This window comes from Rhinoraja longicauda, chromosome 1 (genome assembly GCF_053455715.1).
Source record: "Rhinoraja longicauda isolate Sanriku21f chromosome 1, sRhiLon1.1, whole genome shotgun sequence".
Classification (NCBI taxonomy): Eukaryota; Metazoa; Chordata; class Chondrichthyes; order Rajiformes; family Arhynchobatidae; genus Rhinoraja; species Rhinoraja longicauda.
Genome location: NC_135953.1, coordinates 100647524 through 100666229, shown reverse-complemented (window position 1 = coordinate 100666229; position 18706 = coordinate 100647524). Strand labels below are relative to the sequence as shown.

At 45.0% G+C, this 18706-nt stretch overlaps 1 protein-coding gene across 5 annotated transcripts in view; it reads left to right on the top strand.

Annotated features, from left to right (window-relative positions):
- The window catches only part of ccser1 (coiled-coil serine-rich protein 1), a 993014-nt gene that overhangs the window by 169202 nt on the left and 805106 nt on the right, over window positions 1-18706 (top strand). For all 5 annotated transcript variants that reach the window (XM_078403227.1, XM_078403223.1, XM_078403228.1 and 2 more), the window contains exon 3: window positions 18374-18558. In XM_078403227.1, the coding sequence (XP_078259353.1) occupies window positions 18374-18558 (185 nt within the window). The remainder of the gene's footprint in view (window positions 1-18373; window positions 18559-18706) is intronic.

Genomic DNA, 18706 nt, shown 5'->3' with positions numbered 1-18706 from the left:
ATTTTAGAGTCCATTATTATAAACGATGAGGTTACAGAGTACTTAGAAGTTCACAATAAAATAGGCCAAAGTCAGCATGGCTTTGTGAAGGGGAAGTCTTGCTTGACAAATTTGCTGGAATTCGTTGAAGTAGTAAATAGCAGGACAGACAAAGGAGAGTCAGTAGATGTTGTTTACTTAGATTTTCAGAAAGCCTTTGATAAGGTGCCGCGCGTTAGGCTGCTTGGGAAGATAACAGTCCAAGGTATCAAAGGGCAGATACTAGCATGGATGGCAGGTTAGCTGGATGGCAGAAGACAAAGAGTGGCAATGAAGGGGGCTTTTTCTGGTTGGCTGCCAGTGACGAGTGGAGTTCTGCAGTGGTCGGTGCTAGGGCCGCAACTCTTCATGTTGTATATTAATGAGTTGGACGAGAGAATTGAAGACTTTGTGACAAAGTTTGCGGATATGACAATAGGTGGAAGGGCAGGTAGAGAAAGCATGGACTCTGCAGATGCACTTGGACAGGTTGGGAGAGTGGGCAGAGAAGTGGCAGGTGTAATATAGTGTAGCAAAGTGTGGAGTCATGCATTTTGGTTGTAGGAATAAAGGCGTAGACTAATTTCAAAATGGGTTGAGAATCCTGAAATCAAAGGTGCAAAGGGTCTTGGGAGTGCTGGTGCAGGATTCTCAAAAAGTTAATCTGTAAGTCGAATTGGTAGTAAAGAAAGCAAACGCAATGCTAGCATTTATTTCAAGAGGGCTTGTATACAAAAACAGGGATGTAATGTTGAGGCTCTAAAAGGCGCTGGTAAGGCCGCATTTGGAATATTGTGAGCAATTCTGGACACCACATCTGAGGAAGGATGTGCTGGCTCTGGAGAGAGTCCAGAGGAGGTTTAAAAGAATGAGTAGGTGAACCTGTGGTGAGTGTTTGTCGGCACAGGGCCTGTACTCGCTGGAGTTTAGAAGAATAAGGGGGGACCTTATTGAAACATACAGAATAGTGAAAGGCATGGATAGAGTGGATGTGGAGAGGATGTTTCCACTAGTGGGAGAGTTTAGGACTAGAGGTCATAGCCTCAGAATTAAAGGATGTTATTTTAGGAAGGAGATGAGGGGAAAAAATAGTCAGAGGGTGGTGAATCTGTGGAATTCTTTGCCACAGAAGGCTGTGGAGGCCAAGTCAGTGGATATTTTTAAGGCAGAGATAGATAGATTCTTGATTGGTACAGGTGTCAGAGGTTATGGGGAGAAGGCAGGAGAATGGAGTTAGCACTGAGAGATAGATCAGCCATGATTGAATGGTGGCGTGAACTTGATGGGCTGAATGGGCAAATTCTACTCCTATTCCTTATGATCTTATGACCTCACCAACACTGTATTCTTGATCGATATGATAACAGTAAGTCTACATAAGAGCTCAAAAACTCAGCTGCATATGTCCCTGTTTCACATTTGAAGCGTATTTTTAGTTTGGATATGGTTGGGCCACAGATAACAAGTTTTTCTTCACATATTCTGACTGGAACTCCTCTACTAATCTCAGCTAAAGCAGAGGTCGGAACAATAGAGGATCAGGGCTGATAATATCTTTGCAGACATCTCGTGGTCAAAGAGGTCACTCTGCACTTCCCTGGGATGATCACTACAGTTGTAGAGATCAATGATGCAGTTGAGAGTGTTTTTATTTATGCAGTGGATTTATGCAGGGTTAACAAAATGTTAAAAGATGCTAGGGGTGGCATGGTGGGGCAGCCATTGAGTTGCTGCCTTACAGCGACTTCGACCCGGGTTTGATCCTGACTACTGTCTGTAGTTTGTATGTTCTCCTTCTGACTTTGTCGGTTTTCTCCGGGTGCTCCGGTTTCCTCCCACACGACAAAGACGTGCAGGTTTGTAGGTTAATTAGATTCTGTAAATTGTCCCCAGTGTGTTGGAGAGAACTAGTATATAAGTGATCGCAGACTCAGTGGGCCGAAGGGCCTGTTTCTACGCTGTATTTCTAAACAAAATTACATTAAACTAATCGCAGCTGACAACACTTGATAGGTAATTTATAAGGTAATGAAGTCCTACCTTTTGCGTTGGGGAATTTAATTTTAGATGAGTAATCTACAACAATAGAAACAGCCAACCACTCTCAGTAAATTATCTACAAAGTACGATAAATTCAATTCATGACTTTTTGTTTTGCAGGAGTTCTAAAAGCACTTTTCAGCTAATGAAATATTTTTGAAGAAATAGAGTCACTTTACAAACCAACTTATGCGCCTTTTGTAATTGAGAAAACATTTTCCTTTCCTTTATTATCGTATTTGATCATGGAACAGTACAGCGCAGGAACAGGCTCTTCGGCCCTTGGTTTTAGAGATACAACGTGGAAACAGTCACCACGGCCCACAGAGTCCATGCCAACTATAGATCATCCGTTCACACCAGTTCTATGTTATCCCACTTTTGCATCTCCTCCCCACACTTCACGGTGATTTACAGTGACCAATTAATCCGCAAACCCCTACATCTTTGCGATGAGGGGGCAAACCTGAGCATCCAGAGGAAACCAACGCGGTCACAGAGAGAACATGCAAACTCCACACAGACAGTCTCCGAGGTTAGAATCAAACCCGGGCCTCTGGCGCTGTGAAGCAGCGGCTCTACCACTATTCTGCTGTCTGCTGTTTTGCATCTTTCTGTGGTTATGGAATATAAAACTAACTGAAAGGTCCAACGGCAGACAATGTTGAAATATATAGACTATATAAAATCACGAGGGGATTTTAAGGTGGATAGCCACATTTTTTTCCCGGGATAGGGTAGTCTAAAACAAGGGATTAAAAGTGAGAGGGGAAAGATTTATAAGGGAAGTGATGGGCAACTTTTTCACACAGAGATTGGTGGGTACATGGAATGAGTTGCCAGAGGAAGTTACAGAGGAAGGTACAGTTGCAATGTTAAAAAGACATTTAGACAGATACATGGATAGGAAAGGTTCACAGTGGTATGGGTCAAACATAGGCAAATGGGACTATCCTACATAGACATCTTTATCAGCTTCTATACTGAATGGCTGTATTAGATAAAAATAAAAATCACGCACTTCGATGGACATCTCGTCATTTGTCAGGTTGTTGTATTGATTTCCCATCTCCTGAAGCCTTTTTTGATTTTGCCTGAGTTTATAAAGAAGGGTCAAGAGACAGGAAAAGGGGACGAGATGTAAATAAATAATTCAGGCAAAATATTTATCCATGGTCTTGTGAGAATGATTGCAGTAAAGGGCTGTCCCACTTAAGCGATTTTAAGGCGACTGCCAGCGACTAGGCTGTCGCCTTCAGTTCGCCGGGGTGTCGCGGGCATGATCGTGAGGAGTCTTCCAAGAATCGTAGTGGATCTCAGTGCGTCGCTGAGAAATCAACTGGAGTGAAATTTCTTGGCAATAGCTGGCTTGTCGGCAGGTATCGTTGCTTATTGCGGGCGCTGTCGCATGCTGTCCCCAGGTTTGATAGGTTCTCTTAGATGCATTTAGAAGCACATAATATTAAATTAAGTAAAGTCATTTGAAGATATATTAAATACTTGTGTTTAACCAATTTATTTACTGTCAGGCCATTTGACAGGTATATTGGAGGTGACAGTTTGACAGTCAGGTAAGCGTGGGAATTTTCGCGATGTTTATGGCCATCAGCGATTACATTTAAAGTAGGCTCCCAACCCAGATATGCAACCCAGAAACCAGATATGCATCTCCCGTACATTTTCAAAGAATGCCCACACTCCGCACAAAAATCCATTTAACCACTTTTAAAATTAAATTTCTTAATACTGCTATTAGTAAACTGGAAGTCAATCCAGTTTATGCCTTGTTACCGTGAAGCTTGGTTTTCAAGTAACCCGGGCAAGATGTTGTATTTCAAAACTCTCAAGTACTTACCGACTTGTCAGTGATTTCAGCGAAAATTAGGACGGCGGAGAAGCATTGACAGCATGGGAATTTCGCGGTTTCTGAAGAAGGTGTAATCTCGACCTGACTCGGCAATGTCGTGGTCATTGTCGTAGGGCAAAAGAAAATTTTGACGATCTTCTACGACTTTGACAGTCGCCGGCAGTCGCCTAAAAAATCGCCTAAGTGGGACAGGCTCTCAAGTGATTAGTTTTAGACTGTTTCAAGGCTAACAAGTCAAAAGTGAGTGGTTTCCAACAATGACCCACGGCGGGTATGGCAAGGCATCCAGCACATCACCAATTACAAGACCAGCAACCGCACGACTGCCGACGGCGACGCCTCGTTGGCTGAGGAACTTAACTGTTTCTTTGCTCGTTTCGAGGTGAAAGCTACAGTGGCAGACATTACACCCTCTCCAGCACCTGAGAGCAACACCTTCACTGTGCAGGAGTATGACGTTAAGCGAGTGCTCAGAGCAGTGAATCCCAGGAAAGCTGCAGGCCCCGATGGTGTGACGGGCAGAGTGCTGAGGGAATGTGCAGACCAATTATCTGAGGTCTTCACAAAAATCTTCAACCTGTCCCTTTTAAAATCCACCATCCCTCCCTGCCTGAAGTCCGCCATAATCATCCCACTGCCGAAAAAGCCTGTCATCAGCGGTCTTAACGACTACCGTCCGGTAGCACTCACACCGGTCATCACAAAGTGCTTCGAGAGACTGGTCCTGCAGCACATCAAAGCCAGCCTCCCACCCACCTTCGACCCATACCAGTTTGCCTACAGAGCAAATAGGTCTACAGGGGATGCCATCGACACTGCTCTTCACACTGCACTGACCCACCTTGAACACCAGGGGAGCTATGTGAGGATGCTCTTTCTCGACTTCAGCTCTGCCTTTAACACGGTCATCCCGAGCAGACTGGTCACCAAACTTTCCGACCTTGGATTTTCCCTAACCATCTGCAAATGGATCAAGGACTTCCTGACCAACCGCCCCCAGACAGTCAAAATAGGCCCTCACCTCTCCTCCACCATTACACTGAGCACCGGCTCACCACAGGGCTGTGTGTTGAGCCCCATCCTTTACTCCCTCTACACTCACGACTGCGCCCCCACCCATCCCACCAACACCATCATCAAGTTCGCGGATGACACGACTGTGGTTGGACTTATCTCAGAAGGAGATGAGACAGCCTATAGGGATGAAATCCAAAGGCTGGCAGCATGGTGTTCAGTGAACAACCTGGTCCTGAACTCCTCCAAAACAAAGGAACTTATAATTGACTTTAGAAAAACCAGTGGAGATTACGACCCACTCTACATCAATGGGGTCTGCGTGGAAAGGGTACCAGCTTTCAGGTTCCTGGGTACGCACATCGCAGAGGATCTCACCTGGTCTACCAACACCATCACCACAGTAAAGAAGGCACAGCAGAGACTCCACTTCCTGAGGATCCTCAGGAAAACCAACCTGCAGGAGAAGCTCATGTTGTCCTTCTATCGCTGCTCCATCGAGAGTGTGCTGGCATACTGTATAACCACATGGTATGCCAGCTGCTCAGAAAAGGACAGGAAGGCCCTTCAGAGGGTCATCACGACGGCCCAGAAAATCATCGGCTGCTCACTGCCCTCCCTGGAGCACCTGTTCAGCCTGCGCTGCCTCAGTAGAGCAGGCAAAATAATAAAAGATCCATCCCACCCCGGCCACCGTCTGTTTGTTCATCTGCCCTCTGGTCGACGTTTCAGGTCAATCAAATCCCGAACAAACAGACTTAAGAACAGTTTTTACCCCAGGGCCATACGAGAACTGAACACTACCTGTGCACTAGGCAACACCGTTAAAAAATCTTGTACTTAATTTAATTGTATTTATGTATTTATTTGTTTTTGCATTTATTGCATATATGTTTGTACGCACCGTCAGGATTGGCTGTTTTTTAATTTCGTTGTACTCGTTGCAATGACAATAAATGAATATTATTATTATTATTATTATTATTATTATTGAGAGGGAAATAACAAATAACAGTGCTTTTAGAAGCATTTTGATTCTGAAAATTGATTTTTTGAATGCTCTTTAAGCAAAAGAGCAATAATATTGACAGAGGGGAAGTATAAGGGGTAATTGTTGACAGTGTAGTGGAACTATTGAGGAGACATTATTGAGAGACGAGTATGAGTTTGAGTTTAGTTTATTGTCACGTGTACTGAGGTACAGTGAAAAGCTTTTGTAGCGTGCTAACCAAGATAGAGAACATAGTGAGTTTATTGAGATAGTGAATCACATCTCCACTAAAAATATAACCGGGTCTTGGGAGCATACGATAACCTAGTTGAATTTCTAAAATTTGGCTGTTCAACCTCTGTCTTAAATCGACGGTTTCATGGTCAGTTTATTGTCACATGTACCAGTTAAGGTACAGTGAAATTTGAGTTACCATACAGCCATACTATGTGAAAAGCAACAAGACACATACCCACATGAAAGTTAACGTAAACATCCATCACAGTGGATTCCACATTCCTCACTGTGATGGAAGGCAATAAAGTTCAATCTTCTTCACAACTTCTGTATCCGTATCCTCGATGAACAAAGATCATTTGGTTTTAGGTTTAGAGATGCAGCATGGTCACAGGCCCTTCGGCCCACCAAGCCCATGCCAACTATTGATCACCCTTTCACTCTTTGATGAACATCCAGTTATTTGTCAAATTGTGTTATTGATTTCCCGTCTCCTGAAGCCTTCTTTGATTTTACCTAAGTTTGTTAGAAAGGGTCAAGAGACAAGGAAAAGTGGACAAGGTGCAAATAAATAATTCAGGCATAATATTCACTCATGGTCCTGTGAGAATGATTACAGTAAATGATTTGTTTTAGAATAGTTCAAGGCTGACAAGAAGTCAAAAGGATGTGGCAGAGAGGGAAATATTAAATAACTGAATGCTTTTAGAAGAAAAATTAAATATTAATTCTGAAAATTGATTTTTTGAATTCTCTTTGAGTAAAAAAGCAATATTATTCACAGAGAGGAAGTAAAGGGGATAATTGTTGACAGTGTAGAAGAACTATTGAGGAAACATTATTGAGTGATAGAGAACACGGGCAGCATGGTAGTGCAGTGGTAGAGTTGCTGCCTTACAGTGCCACAGACCTGGGTTCAATCCTGACTATGGCTGCTGCTGTACTGAGTTTTTACGTTCTCCCGTGACCGGCGTGGGTTTTCCCTGGGTGCTTCGGTTTCCTCCCACACTCCAAAGCCGTACAGATTTGTAGGCGAATTGGCATGGAAAAATTGTAAATTGTCGCAAGTGTGTGTCGGATAATGTTGGTGTGCGGGAATCGTTGGGTGGCGTGGACTCGGAGGGCCGAAGTGCCTGTTTCCGCAATTTATTTCAAGATTCAAGATTCAAGATTCAAGATAGCTTTATTTGTCATCCAAAAAAGTTTTTTGGACGAAATTCAGTCACCCACAGTCCAACAATAAAAGCACTAAAATAGGCAGATTACACAATAAAGCATTAAAATAGGCAAACCCCCAAAAACACAACCCCAAAAACACACAAAAATACACAACCCCAAAAACACACAAAAAAAAGAAACATCCATCACAGTGAGTCTCCTCCAGTCCTCTCCTCACTGTGATGGAAGGCCACAATGTCTTTTCCCTTCCCCTGCCGTCTTCTCCCGCGGTCAGGCTGTTGTAGTTCCAGGCCGCGCCGGACGGTCCACAGCGGGCCGACCCAAGCCCCGCGATCCGGGGCGGGCGAATACGCTGCCGCTGTTGCTGCACGTCGGGGCGGTCGTGGCTCCCGACATTGAAGCCCCCACCCAGCAGAGAAAAATCCCGCGGCCTAAACTAAACTAAACTAAACTAAACTAAACATAGTGAGTTTATTGAAATAGTGAGACATATCTCACTATTTCATCTCACATCTCACTATCTCACATCTAAAATAAAAAAATCAACCAGGGAGTATGTTAACATAACTGAAGTTCTGGAAACTCGGCTGTTCAACTTCAGTATTAAATCCACCATTTCTTTATCCGTATTATGGATGAACATGATCAATTAGTTTTAGTTTGGTAGATGCAGCATGGTGGCAGGCCCTTTGGCCCACTGAGTCCATACCAACCATCAATCACCCTTTCACACTTTGATGGCCATCTAGTTATTTGTTAAATAGTTGTATTGATTTCCCATCTCCTGAAGTGTTTTAAAAAAAATATTGTCTGAGCTTTGAAGGAAGCTTCAAACAACCGGGAAATGGAAAATGTTCAGTGTTATCCCACTTTCTCATCCCCTCACCTGCACACAAGGGGCTATTACACGCAAGGGGATCGAGATGGAAAAGGGACCATCGGGACTATATTGAATACTTTTGTAACTTTCTCATGCCCTGGACTCTATGCATAACCTGTGTATTGTGTACAAAACAAAGAATTTCACTATACCAAGTACATGTGACAATAATGCATCAACCAATGAATGAATGAATGGATGAATCGATTGACCGATTGACCAATCAATCAATTTCCAGAGGCCAATAATCAATTTATGGAGCTCAATTTTCAATTTGATTGATTATATATATAAATGGTTGGCTAGTGGCCATTGGGAGAGGTGGGGGCAAGGGGAAAATTGAAAAATACAGCATGAAAACAGGTCCTTCGGCCCACATTATCCCCGATGACTATCGCTCACATGTTCACACTAGTTCTATTTTATCCCACTTTTGTAACTGCTCCAGACACACTAGGGGCAATTTATAAAGGTCAATTAACTTACAAACCCACACGCATTTGGAATGTGGGAGAAAAAAAGAGCACTCAGGGGAAACCTACACGGTCACAGGGAGAACATGCAAACTCCTCTCAGACAGCGTCGAAGGTGAGGATCAAATCCAGGTGTCTGGTACTCTGAGGCTGAAGGTCTACCACCTGTGCCTTTCTTCAGACTGTGACTGTGAATGTGAACATAGTACTCCGTAAACAATATAATAAATGAAAAAAACATTTATATAAACACTGATGAGCCAAAACATTATGACCACTGACAGGTGAAGCGAATAACTTTGATTGTTTTGTTACAATGGCACCTGACAAGATATATTAGGCAGCAAGTGAACAATCAGTTCTTGAAGTTGATGTGTTGGATGCAGGAGAAATGGGCAGGAGTAAAGACCTGAGCGACTTTGACAGCGGCCAAATTGTTATGGCCAGACGACTAGGTAAGAGCATCTCTGAAATGGCAAGGCTTGTGGGGTGGTGAGTCCCTACCGACAGTGGTCCAAGGAGGGACAAACCACAAACCGGCGACAGGGTGTTGGGCGCCCAAGGTCCATCGATGAGCGAGGGCAACAAAGGCTATCCCGTCTGGTCTGAACCAACAGAAGGTCTACTGTGGCACAAGTCACAGAAAATTTTAATGGGAGGAATGTGTCACAATACACAGTGCATCGCACCCTGCTGCATATGGGGCTGCACATGGAGGACCAACACCATATTAGGCAGGTGGTCATAATGTTTTGGCTCATCAGGTCATAATGTTTTGGCTCATCAGTGTATATATAAACAAACAAACTATAATAGTGCAAAAAGCCAAAACCAATGCCACCAAGTCGATGCAGTTCAAAGCTTATTTGGCGATTGTAGTGTTCAATAGCCTGATGACTGTAAGGAAGAAGCTGTTTCTGAACCGGGAGTTTTCAGGCTCCTATATCTTCTTCCCGATGGCAGGAGTGATACGAGTGCGCGGCCAGGGTGGTTTGGGTCTCCGGTGACGTTGGCTGCCATTTTGAGGCCGCAACTACTATAGATCGCTATGACGGTTGCAAGCCGTGATCCTGATCGACAAATCTCCATACAGATCTCTGTCATACGTGTCTGCATCATTCCTAGGGCAACATTGTGGCACAGCTGCCAGAACTGCTGCCTCACAGCGCCAGAGATCTTGGCTCATGCTTGATCTGGGGTGCTGTCTGTATGGAGTTTTAATGTTCTCCTTGTGACCACATGGGTTTCAGCCTGGTACTCTGGTTTCATCCCACATTCCACAGATGTGTGGGTTTGTGGTTTAGTTGGTCACTGTAAAGAGGACCCTAATGTTTGGTGAATGGATGAGAAAGTTGGTTACGTAGGACTAGTGTGAATGGGTGATCGATGGTCGGCGTGGACTCGGTAGGCCGAAGGACCTGTTTCTATGCTGTATCTTTCAATCGATCAATTAATCAATATCTTTGAGACTTCTTTCAGCCTCCCTCACTACAATGCTGAAATTTCTCCTCTGAAAGCTTCCTGCATGAGTAAAGTTGATCTTCTGAACTAAAAGGCAATTGATTGTTCACCATTTTAGAACCCCAAAGTCACGACAAACTCAGTAGTCGAGTTGCACCTCGCGATGCAGGAACAGTTTCTTCCCAGCTGTTATCAAACAACTGAACCATCTTATCACCAACTAGAGAACGGTCCTAACCTCCCATCTACCTCATTGGAGGCTCGCAGACTAACTTTAATTGGACTTTGCTGGACTTTATTCTGCACAAAACATTATTAGACAAGAATTTACTGCAGAAACAGGCCCTTCGCCCCACCGAGTCCATGCTGACCACTTATCATCCCACTATCCTAGAACACTATCTTACACACTAGGGACAATTTACAATTTTACCAAAGCCAATTAACCGACAAACCTACACGACTTTGGAATGTGGGAGTAAACTGGAGCACCCGGAGAAAACCCACATAGTCATGGGGAGAATGTACACACACCGTAACAACAGCACCCGAGGTTAGGATCGAACCGGGAACTCTGGCACTGAGAAGACAGCAACTCTACCGCTGCGCAGTGTGCCACGCTTGCACCACTGTGTCACCCTATAGATAGATGTCTTCTCTTGCTCCCTTACCCTCCCACTGTAACAGTGACTGCTGCTCCCCTCCCTCTATAACTGCTCCCCTTCCTCTACAACAGTGGAGCGACACGGTGGCACAGCAGTAGAATTGTTGCTTACAGCGCTTACAACGCCAGGGACTCAGGTTCAATCCTGACTACGGGTGCTGTCTGTACGGAGTTTGTACGTTCTCCCCGTGACCGTGTGATTGTCGCCTAGATCTTCGCCTTCCTCCCACACTCCAAAAACGTACAGATTTGTAGGTTAATTGGCCTGGTAGAAATGTAAATTGTCCCTAGTGTGTTTAGGGTAGTGTTGATGTGCGGGGATCGCTGGTTGGCACCCACTTGGTGGGCCGAAGGGCCTGTTTCCGCTCTGTATCTCTAAATTAAACCAAATAAAACTAAAGTAGATAAGCGTGCCGTCCTCTGTAGTTTCTCATGTCATTTGTTCCCCATTGTGCCTGGGCGATGTGGTGGAATGTTGCACCTAAATGGTTAAGTGGGATTCTCTGTCCCATGAGAGCAAGAAAGATAGTGAGATGTGCCAAGTGAATTTTGTGTAGTAATTTTCTGATTAGAGCAGCTAATCATTCACAGGAATGAGTTTCTTAACTGAGATTTGAAATTTGGTACAAATTCATTTCTGCTCTGGGAGATAAGAAGCCTCAGTCCATTCATTAGAGAGGAACTAATTCTCTGAGTTGGGGGGTGGATCAGCAAGAGAATGAGGTTAGAATATCAAAACTTAAGCCTTTTGTTTGTCTGTCAATGCTGCTGACATCATCAATATCTTTTTAACTTAATGCAGAATCCATTTTAGATCTCTCGATCTCTGCCTCAAACACCAGACCACTTGTAAATATGATTAAACCCACAGTTGTGCATTTGAACCACAGCAAGCATTTTTCTTTCTTGTCACTTTATATATATATTTTTTTGCAGCTCTTACCGATTCTGTATGATTTTAGCTGCCGTGAAAACGTTGGATGTAGGTTTATTGAATGGCCAGAGTATTGAGGAATACTGCAAAATGACAAGTTGCAGTCCATTGAGCCATACTGAGCAAACTTCAGCACTTTGTGTTTTGCTTAATAAACACTTGATTTGCTTTCTACTTATTGTCAGAGACATTGAAAAAAAAATATAGAGTGGCACCACACTCCATTTTGTCTTTCAGAGGAGGGAAACATTACAGAACACTTTATTTTTGAATAGATCCATTTAATTTATTGTCACCATTTGGGAGGACACACTTGGGTTCTGCTTAATGTCTCATCTGAGAGAGGGGACCTTTGGCTTGTCAAGGTCCACAAGGTCGGAGGGCCATGAACAAAGTAAACGCTCACAATCTTTTACCCCAGGGTAGAGGATTCCAAATGTAGAGGGCACAGGCTTAAGGTGAGAGGCGAGAGTTTAAAGAAGGATATCAGAGGCAATTTTTCACTCAAAGTGTGAAGTCATTCATTTCAGTGGTAGGAATAAAGGCATAGACTATTTTCTAAATGGGGAGAGGATTCGGAAATCCGAGGTGCAAAGAGACTTGGATTCACAAAAAGTGAGTTTGCAAGTTGAATCGGTGGTAAGGAAGGCAAATGCAATGTTAGCATTTACTTCCAGCGTACTAGAATATAAAAACATCGATATAATGCTGAGGCTTTATCTGACACTGGCCAGAAGGCATTTGGAGTATTGTGAGCAATTTTGGACCTCATATCTGAGGCAGGATGTGTTGGGGTTGGAAAGGGTCCAGAGGAGGTTTGCGAGAATAATCCCGGGGATGACTGGTTTAACATACGATGAGCATTTGATGGCAATGGGCCTGTCCTCATTGGAGTTTAGAAGGATGAAGGGGGGCCTTACCAAAGATTGAAAAGCGTGGATAGAGTGGATGTGGAGAGGATGTTCAGAGGTGAGAAAAGGCCAGAACAAATCAGGGCCAGTAACAGGTAACCTTAGGAAGGTGAGAAGGTGGAGCCCGTAATGACCCTTGGTTGGCTGGGGAAGGTGTGATAACAAGAGGGAAACAAGGGTGCGACAAGAAGAACTAGTAGGATGACCGGGGTGGCGGAGTGGGAAAGGGGAGAGGAGGGAGTGCAGGAGTTACTTGAAATTAAAGAAATCTACATTGTTAGCTGGGTTGTTAGCTGCCCAAGCAAAATATGAGGTGCTTTTCCTCCAATTTGCACTCTGTGTTAGTTTGTAAATTACTCACAAGACTAGTGGCAAAGTGCGAATTACAGCCAGGCATTTTGAAATCAGGAATTCCACACAAAGGTGTTTTCACTGACGTTCTTCTTGTAGTTCTCTCCCATTTCTTTAAATTTATCTTTGATTTCTCGTTGGTCATTTGTGAGCCAGTAATCTAATTATTCCTTTTCTCTCCGTCCCCACCAGTCACCGTACTAGTTTCACTGAAGTCCTGTTGAGTTTCACTCTCTGTATAACTCGTTATCACTTTCCCCACAGCCAACAATGGATCAGGTGTGGGAAGGAACTGCAGATGCTGACTTAAGCCGAAGATAGACACAAAATGCTGGAGTAACTCGGCGGAGCAGGCAGCATCTCTGGATAGAAGCAATGGGTGATGTTTCGGGTCGAGACCCTTCTGAAGAAATACGTCACCCATTCCTTCTATCCAGAGATGCTGCCTGTTCCGCTGAATTTCTCTAACATTTCGTGCATACCTTACACTGACCGGAAGGCACCGTAAGCGATGGCAGCCACGCCAACGGTCTGTCTGTCTTTTTGCCTTTTTGTTATTTTTAGTGTGTTTTAAAAGTATATGTTAATGTTCTCTGGTTTGTTTTGTGTGGGGGGGGAGGGGGAAACTTTTTTTTTCAATCTCTTACCTTGACGGAGATGCGATTGTTTTCCGGATCGTATCTCCGGTCGCTCTGCGGCCTAACATCATGGAGCTGGCGGCCTTGCTCGAGGCTGACTTTGAGCCCCACCGTGGGGCCCTGGACTTACCATCAGAGCGTGCGATCCCTTGCCTAGGATCGATGCTCCAACTGCAGCCTGCGGACTTCAACATGGAGGAGCTCGCAGTCTCGGGTAGAGACTGATGTCGGGAAGCTCCAAAGTCGCAGAAGGTTCGACCAGCCTGGACCCGGGGTCTGATCGCCTGGCGCGGAGAGCCAAGGTCCCCCCCGATGCGGGAGCTTGATCGCCCCAACGCGGAGGGCCCAACCGCCAGCTGTGGGAGCCAAGATCGCCCCGTCAACTGACGGCTCGAGGCCCCCGACCACAGGACGACAAAGAAGGGAAGAGATTGAACTTTCTTTTTGCCTTCCATCACAATGAGGAATGTGGGGGAGTCACTGTGGCGGATGTTTATGTTGAAATGTATTTTGTGCGTTTTGTTGCTTTTTATTGGTATGACTGTATGGCAAATCAAATTCCTCGTATGTTGCAAAACATACTTGGCTAATAAATATGATTATGATTATGATTCCATTCATTTGTTCCATGCACCTTCTATATCTCTTGTTTCCCTCTCCGCTAACTCTCAGTCTGAAGAAGGGTCTCGACCCGAGATGTCACATTTCTCCAGGGATGCTGCCCGACACGTTGAGTTACTGCAGCTTCTTGCGTCCATCTTCGGAGGAAACCAGAACCTGCAGTTCCTTCCAACACATCCAATTATTTAAGTCAAGCTTGAAAGGTTTTGAAGCTTGGCTTGAGCACTCACATTTGATTGCTGTCACGAACTCACTGTGTTATCTCTTCTTGTAAATAAATGTGACAGTTTTCAATTACCATCCTGGAGTAATGGAGGCAAGCTTACACCTACTTTACTTGTCAGGGGAAGACTTGTGTTGAAAGCAGGTGAGGGCAGAGTTTCTGACATTCTCTGAATAATTGCTGCTGAGTTGCGTTTAGTTGCGATGGTTGGCGCGAGGGTGATGGTATTATTCAGAAGCAAACAGTGTGATGACAGAAGCAATCATTGCATGGAAATCTGCAATTTATGGTAACCTCTTACTGACTTCCCAACTGCACTCTCCCCTCTCTCCCCCCCCCCTCCACTTCCCTCCACCCCCCTTAGCCTCCTTCTGTCTCACACATGTTTCTCCCCTCCATTCCCCCCTCTTCACACACCCACCTGCTACTTTACTCCCTCTGGCTTCACAATCCACAACTCTTCAAACCTGTTTCACACCTTCTGCTTTTTAGTTTAAAGTTTGGTTTACAGATACAACATGGAAATAGGCCCTTCGACCTATCGAGTCCATGCCGACTACTCGTCCATACTAGTTCTGTATTATCTCACTTTGTCATCCATTCTGTACAAGCCCGCACATCTTTGGGATGTAGGAGGAAACTGGAGAACCCGGAGGAAACCCTCGCAGTCACATGGCAAATGTGCAAACTGCACAGAGACAATATCCGAGGTTAGGATCAAACCCAGGTAGCTGGCGCTGTGAGGCAGCACCTCTACCAACTGTGCCGCCCACTAATCTGTGACCTTTGTTCCAACCTTCTGCTTATCAAAAAAAAATTGCTCCAATTACCTGCCACGCTTTGTTCTGCCTCTCCCCTTTTTCCAGTTTTCTTCTCCCCCTCCCACACTCAGTCTGAAGGGTCTTAACCCGAAACGTCACCGATCCTTGTTCTCCAGAGATGCTACCTGACCCGCTGTATTGTGCGAGCACTTTATAGTAATAATAATAATAATAAGCATTTATTTTATATAGCGCCTTATCGGGTGCTCAAAGCGCTTTACAAAAACAATCAACATAAAAACAAACAGACAAACTATCCTAACGGAAAAGCGGCGAATAAACAACGCCAGCGTCCTCTCACGTCAGGGTCCGGCAGTAGACAACAAAAAGCACAGGACACACAGATACAATTTTTACACAAACAGCCATCAAGGTCCTGAGCCCCCACCGGGCGATGGAAAGTGCCGCGGCCAGGCCACGCAGGGCGATGAAGGGCCTGCGAGCGGGTCGATCGTACCTCGCGCTTCGGGGCGGTCGAAGCTGCTATGGCTGGAGCTCCCAAAAACCGGTCGCCAGCCAGGGACCTGCGAACTCCCGATGTTGCGGTCTGCAGGGCCCACGGCCGAAGCCTCCGAGATGGTAAGTCCAGGCCCTGCGATTGGAGTCTTCAAGGTCGATCCCAGCTGGAGGCCGCCGACTCCACGATGTTAGGCCGTAGCGCGAACGGAGATACGACACGGTAAAGGTCGCATCTCCGTTGAGGAAGAGATTAGAAAAAAGGTTTCCCCCAACCCCCCCACCACCCCCCCACATACACAGAGTTAAAAATAGAACAAAACGTACATTAAACGATGACAATAGACAAAAAACAAAAAAAAGACAGAGAGACTGCCGGTGAGCCGCAGCTGCAGAGCACAGCCACGCCCCTTGATGTCTTTATGTGTAAAGCAGCAACTGCAGTTCTTGGTTTCTACATTTTATCATTTCGCCCATTGAGTCTTAGTGTTCGAGGTGGCAGCTCGGTTTGCCCTGCTCTTTGCCCACGGTATCTAGATTTTCTTTTTCTATTATTTCTGCCTAGGTTAGAGGGTAGTAGCTATAAAGAGTGGCTGGACAAACTTGGATTGTTTTCTCCAGAGTTTTGGAGGCTGAGCTGAGACCTGATAGAAGTGTATGAAATATGAGAAACTTGGGTAGAATAGACGATCAGAATCGTTTTCTTCGGATGGAAATGCCAAAGACGAGTGGACATAGCTTCAAGGTCAGAGGGGCACAGTTTAAAGGAACAAAAAGAGTAACTCAGCGGGTCAGGCAGCATCTCTGGAGGACATGGATAGATAACGTTTCGGGTCAAGACCCTTTCTCAGACCCGAAGCGTCATCTATGTTCTTCGGAATGTTGCCTGACCTGCTGAGTTACTCCAGCACTTTGTGTCTTTTTTTGCAAACCAGCATCTGCAAGTTCTAGTGTCTAAAGTTGAAATGAGAAGCGTGGGACATGTTTTTTTTACATAGTGGGTGGTGAGTGCCTGGAACACACTGCAAAGGGTGCTGGTGGAGACAGACATTTTAAGAGGTTTTTAGATAGGCATATGGATATGCAGGAATATGGATCAAATGCAGGCAGAGGAGATTAGTTTAGTCTGACATTGTGCTTGGCATGGACATTATGGCCTAAAGGGCCTGTCGATGTGTGAACCGTTCTGCGTTCTATGTTCTCCACCCACCCTTCTCCGCCTTTATGAAAGATAATATTTGGTCTGTACTCACCACCTCATATACAGTGCATTCCAAATCTCAGCTTCCTGTTGTATCAAAAAAGAACTTTCACCTTGTGTTACCTCTGGTTTTGTTTTGCCATTCAGCTTTAATCCTTGTCCTTTGCTAATTAAGCACCCAAATATAGCATCAAATAAAGATTGGTCCTGAGTGACTTATGCACAACAGGAATAAACTTAAGCATACTGCTTTCATTTGCTTCAATTGCAGTTAATGAGATCCATGAATTAATTAGATGCTTCAGGCCTGATTAAAATGAGTCTAATGGTTTCATACAGACAAGGCACGTTGCCCTCTTCATGACTTTATATTCTCCTTTGTCAGGCTTTCTCCCAACCCTACTTCTTTTCCAACTTTCTCTCACCCAGTCCAATCAGTCGGAAGAAGGTAAACAATCTGAATCGTCACTTATTCATTCCACAGATGCTGCCTGACCTGCTGAGTTCTTCCAGCGCTTTGTGCTATTTAGATTATTTTTAGATTAGATTAGATTAGCGATACTGCGTGGAAATGAGGCCTTTAGCCCACTGAATCCGTGCCGACCAGCGATCACCCACGAACTAGTTCAACCCTACACACGAAGGACAATTTACAGAAGCCAATTAACCAACAAACTTGCATGTCTTTGGAACATGGGAGGAAACCCGAGCACCCGGAGAAAACTCGCGCGGTCACAGGGAGAGGTGCAAACTCTGTACAGACAGCACCCATAGTCAAGATCAAACCCAGGTTTCTAGCGCTGTGAGGCAGTAACTCTACCAATGTGCCACTCGTCCTCAAGTGTTTTGCTCAATATTCCAGTATTTGCCATTCCTTGTATCTCCTTGTATCTCTCTTGTTATGTCTCTCTCCTTATACGGTTGAGTTAGTGAAGCATTGAGTTAGTGAAACTTTCATTGCAATCTTTGGCTTAGTCACTCTGAATTGGCAAAGTCAGGGGAGCAGAATTAGGCCATTCGGCCCATCGAGACTACTCTGCCATTCAATCATGGCTGATCTATCTTTCCCTCTTGATCTCATTCTCCTGCCTTCTCCTCACAACCTCTGACACCCGTACTAATCACAAATCTATCAATCTCCACCTTAAATATATCCATTGACTTGGCCTCCACAGGTGTCTGTGGCTATGAATTTCAGATTAACCACCCTCTGGCTAAAGAAATACCTCCTCATCTCCTTACTAAAGGAACAACCTGTTATTCTGAGGCAGTGCCCTCAGGCCCTAGACATTCCCACGAGGGGAAACATCCTCTCCACATCCACTCTATCCAGGCCTCTCACTACTCGGTACGTTGTTGCCCACCGGCCCCTTTGTTTGATTTTGTTTTGCAGTGACGATGAACAGGCCCTTCAGCCCCCGGCACGAGGACAAGTGGGCGGAGAGGCGCCTGAGGTCATCCTCGGAGGGCACGTCAGGGAGCCGGAGGAACCATGGTGTCAGAGACGGCCGGCCTGAGGATCTGCCCTGCCTTAAGAAGCAGAGAGCTGATTCGTCGTCTTCCAAGATGAACAGCCTGGTGAGTGTGCAGAGCCACTTTGGTTTGTGTAAATGCCTTGTCCCGGGAGAAAATGTGATGTGGAAGGTAGTTTTGCACTGTGGAACACAAGACCAACGTTACAGATGAGTTCAGAAACAGAGTCAATTTTCTTTGCAATCTTTGGCTT